This window comes from Kryptolebias marmoratus, linkage group LG23 (genome assembly GCF_001649575.2).
Source record: "Kryptolebias marmoratus isolate JLee-2015 linkage group LG23, ASM164957v2, whole genome shotgun sequence".
NCBI classification, from domain to species: Eukaryota; Metazoa; Chordata; class Actinopteri; order Cyprinodontiformes; family Rivulidae; genus Kryptolebias; species Kryptolebias marmoratus.
Genome location: NC_051452.1, coordinates 6606542 through 6611509, shown reverse-complemented (window position 1 = coordinate 6611509; position 4968 = coordinate 6606542). Strand labels below are relative to the sequence as shown.

Genomic DNA, 4968 nt, shown 5'->3' with positions numbered 1-4968 from the left:
GGGGGGGGGGGGGGGGGTCTGAGGGACGGGGGAGCTGCTGAGGCTGGAAATAGCAACCAGCTATTTTGAGAGGAGGGTCACCCAGTCGACCCAGCTTCACCCTCCTGACCCGTTTGGACTGGAAAACGAGGAGCGGAGCACAGATTCAGCACGAGGATCCGAGGCTCTGTGGGTGTGGCGGCCTGTTGCGACACGCCGGGATCTTTCCAGCAGCAGGAGCGTGGTGCTGCCGTCAGGAGGCCGAACGGGAAAATAAAAAACAACTCCAGACTCAGATTTGGTTTTCCTGCTCCCACACACCCTCTGCTGTTTCAGCTCTTTGTTTTCCAACTTTACGTTTCTGCTTCAACAAACCAGCTCAGATTGTTGCCCAATGATCATTTTAGGTTTCAGCTACTATTCCAGCTGCTTTTAGCTCCTGTTTGCTTTTAGTTTGAACAACCCAGCTCCACCAGCCGACCTTCAGCTCTCTTGCAGATGTCAGGTCTCTGGGTTTTAGCTGTTTTAGCTGCAGAGTCTTTATCTCGTGGTTGACCTCAGCAGCGGCCTCCTGTCAACATTACAACACTCTCACTGTCTGTGTTGAAACCTTCCAACTTCTGCGTTTCTTTAGCCGCTCTGCGTCCGGCTAAAAGCAGAAGGCTCTGCGGGTTTTCAGGCCAGGGAAGTGAACAAACGAGCGGATCCTGGAGGCCACATCAGCATTCCCAGCCGTCCGCCAGTCCCCATATGGAAACCGTTAACCTCTGCTGCCGCGGTTCTTTCCGTTGTTTATCTGCAGTCGAGACGCTTCGATAAACAGAAACTCAAACATGGAACCAAGTTTAGGAAGGAAGTGTGAAAGCAGGAAACAATGAGTCACATCTCAGCAGTTACATTTCTTTTTTAGGTGCTGCTGAAAGGAAAAGCTGTTAAAAGAAGAGCAGCAACAAAGAGGCCGGCGCTCACCATTTTCCTGCTCGGATCGTCCCTTTTTGTTTGGAGAAGAAGAGGTGAAAGTGAGCTGGTTCTCACAGTGAAACCTTAATGAGATCTCTGTGAGGGAAGTCCTGTCAGCGCGCCTCACCGGCGCTTTTAAACGTACTACAGGGGGCGTGGCCCGGGGGCGGGACCAGGGCGGGGCCAACAACAGCTGCAGCTCCATTTTCTGTTTTCTGCAGAACAAGGACTCCACTGTGCTGCTCTGGACTTTCAAAATAAAACTTGCTTTAAAAAATCAAAGTAGCATTCCAAAGTTTTAAACACATGACTCTCAGCTACTACCACACCAAATCTTAGCAAGTTAGTCCTTTTTGTGTTAGCTGTGGCAGCCATCTTGAATCCAGCTGGCTCCAACAGACAGACACACACTGATTACAGTCTGAGAGTTACATTAAAATCTTCCCTTGTGCTTCTTGAGTTATTTTGCTAACAGACATGCAGACACAAGCAGTTACATGATTGCCCGCCTGTTATGGCGGTGAACTCACATTTTTGAAAACATTACAAATAACAGGATAATTTAAACTGAAAACAAAGCATTTCAAATACTGATTAGCTTAATTTGAGCAGATTAAAACAACTAAAATCACCTCAATGTTAGTATATTTAGAAAAATTAGAAAATAAAAGAACCAAACTTTGGGGGATTTCATTTTTGTTTTTAAATATTTACGATGAAAACACTAAACATACAGAAACATTAACACCTAGTTTTGATTCTAAATGTTTAACTTTTTGTTTTAACTTTAACTTTAATTTCGTTATTTAGGTCAGAGAAAGTGACAGTTCTGTTTACAGCCACTAGATGGAGCCCCAGTTTCAGCCAACAGCTCTTTTAATGTCTTATTTTCTGTCAAACTCAGTTACTTTTACTATTTATTATAGATTCAGCTCAGAAAATGTTTTTATGACAAGCTGCTGGTCACAAAGAGACTAAAGATCCCTGTAAAAACTGTCTCTTTGCTAAGTTTCCAGTTATGTTGCCAACATTAGTTCATCCCTTGAGTTTTAGAGTTTTCTCCGAAAACAATCAATTGTTCTCTTTGAAATCTACTTCAGTATACTCCTAACACCGCTACTGCTAATGCTAAAGTTACTGCTGTTAAACTAATGTTGATTATGCTAATGCTAGTACTGCTAATTCTGCTAACACTGCTAATACTAATTCTGCTAATGCTAAATCTACTGCTGTTAGTTAAACTAATACTAATTCTGCTAATGCTAAATCTACTGCTGTTAGTTAAACTAATGCTAATTCTGCTAATGCTAAATCTACTGCTGTTAGTTAAACTTAAGCTAAATCAGCTCATGCTACTAATGCTACTGCTAATTCTGCTAACATTGCTACAGCTAAGGCTACTTCTGCTAACACTGCTAATGCTAAATCAACTGCTGTTAGTTAAACTAATGCTAATTGTGCTAATGCTACAATTCTAGTTAAATCAATGCTAAGACAACTCCTGCTAATATTAATTTTACTTATGCTATTTCAAGGCAAACATTCTGTTAAATTTAGCTAGCCTTTTGCTACTTTTACTGTTTAGCTAGCTTTTTAATACTTTTAAGTTTTAGCTAGCACATTTCTAATTTTACCCATTCGCTTTCATTTTGCGTTTTTAGTTAGCAATTTGCTATTTGCAGGTTTTTAAACCCAATCGCAATTATTGGTTTTTACGATTTTAACCTTTGTTGCTAGCCTTTTGCTACTTTTAGTAAAATTCAGCCAAATCATTCAGCATTCCCACTGAATTTTCACAGAAAATTAAATTTCTCTACTTTCAAATTAACTCGTAGTTCCTTAAACACCCAACCCTGCCCCTCATAAAAGTGTAATAATGGACTGATTAAAATAATGTCAGATTCTTTTAATTATGTTGTTTTTATCAGACCTTTGAAGGTTCAGGTTGATTCTTTCGCCTCAGCAGCAGAAGTTTCTGTTTTCTGTTGTCTTTCTTCTCTCTGGACTTTTGACATTTGGAGCTGAAAGGTACGACAGGTTCTTGTGAACCTGGGCTGTCCATCACGCTTTGCTCACCGGGCCGTCGTCATAATCCTCAAACGGATCCTCCAGCCTCCTCGGCAGCCTTCGGCTCGTCTTCAAACAGCCGATCAGCTGCTCTTTAATAGCCTGAGATCTCCTCATGTGAGGCACGATTGCTTTTCTGACATCTCTCCATTAAACACTTCATTCCAGCTCTTCTTTCTGCAGCTTTTATGGATTTTTTAAGTCACTTTATCTGTAAATAAAAACAAAAACTAAAGCAGCTTTTAAAGTAGAATTACAGATTTCAGGCGATGCTCACAAACCTGGTTTTATTTTTAAACCATCCACCTGAGACAGGTGATAACATCTGAATTTGTTTTTCTCCTCCTGGCAGAAATAAAGAGACATTTCAGATAAATCTGAAAAAAATAAATAAATTAAAGGGTTTTATTTAGTTATTTACTCTGTCGGAGGAGGAAAAAGGTTCTTTTTAGGAAAACTCAATTCTCACATGGTGCATTGTGGGAAATGTAGTGTGGCTCAACTTTAATTATAGACAGGAAGTTGTAATATTCAGTGTCTCCAGAGGACGAACCACAATAACACAACGTTCAAACTTAAATCTAACAACTGAACTTAACATTTTGACTTATAACCAAATAAATGCTCTGATCCTAACTGATAAATCAATTTAATCAGATATTCAGTGTTTCCAGAGGATGAACCCGAGGTTATTTCTCTCCCATTAACACAAAGCTCAAACTCAGACCTAACAACTACTACTATTAGCTTATAAACAAATAACTGCTTTAATGCTTACGAATAAATCAATTTATTCCAAGATTCAGTCTCTCCAGAGGATGAACCCAAGGTTATTTTCCCTACATAGACAAGATGTTCAAGCTCAAATCTAACTACTTCTACTGCTACTACTGGCTTATAACCAAATAACTGTCATGATTCTAATTAATATATCACTTTCATCAGACATTCAGTGTCTCCAGAGGATGAACCCGAGGTTATTTCTCTCCCATTAACACAAAGCTCAAACTCAGACCTAACAACTACTACTATTAGCTTATAAACAAATAACTGCTTTAATTCTAACAAATAAATCATTTAAATTTAAGATTCAGTGTCTCCAGAGGATGAACCTGCTAACTTTTCTCACATTAACACAACATTCGTCATCAAATAAAGGCACTGAAGCTAACATTTCGGCTTATAACCAAATAGCTGTTCTGACGCTGACTGATAAGTGATTTTAATCAGATATTCAGCATCTCCAGAGGATGAACCAGCAGACCTTTCCTCACATGACCACTACAGAACGTATTACTTTGACCTGAAACTAAATAACTGCCCTGTTTCTGATGGATAAATGAATTGTAATCAGATATTCAGTGTCTCCAGAGGATGAACCTGGTTATTTTCTCAGATTAACACTAGAATCTAAACCTCCGCTCAAGCTAATACTTTAACTGTTAATTAAACTTCATTAATGATGAAAAACGATTGTTCCTCCTTGAAACCTATCTTGAATTCCTAGCAGAACCCAACAGAACCTGGCAGAACCCGGCAGAACCCTCCGCTCCTCTGATTGCCATCATTTCCTGTTGGTGGAGCATCTTCAGGGTGAAGGAGACGTCTTCAGAGGGAGGTCTCCTGCGGTTTCTCCTGAACTCCCCGCAGGAAACAACGAGAAGCTTTAATCCTCTCAGCTGATGTTTCCGGGAAGAAAAGATTTCAAAATAAAAGGTTCCTGACTTCATTGCTTTTCCCTGAACAGAAACTTGAAGATCGCTGTCTTCTTAAATCTCCTGTTTTCCAGGAAATCGTTCCGTCGTTCACCTCGGACATCGTCTGTCTGACGGGGACTGATTCATGGATCACTTGGAGCTTTTTGATGATTGGAAACGTTGGAAATGATCACCTGAAAACAAACTGAACGAACCGAACTGTCTGATGTGTAATCTGTGATCATCTGTGGCTTTTTTTTTTTGG

The 4968-nt window shown here is 40.0% G+C and overlaps 1 protein-coding gene across 1 annotated transcript in view; it reads right to left on the bottom strand.

Annotated features, from left to right (window-relative positions):
- The window catches only part of LOC108228966 (tubulin alpha-1C chain), a 4703-nt gene extending 3606 nt beyond the window's left edge, over window positions 1-1097 (bottom strand). The window contains exon 1 of the mRNA XM_017404607.3: window positions 949-1097. Within this exon, the coding sequence (XP_017260096.1) occupies window positions 949-951 (3 nt within the window). The 5' untranslated portion in view covers window positions 952-1097. The remainder of the gene's footprint in view (window positions 1-948) is intronic.
- Window positions 1098-4968: the final 3871 nt, after the last annotated feature.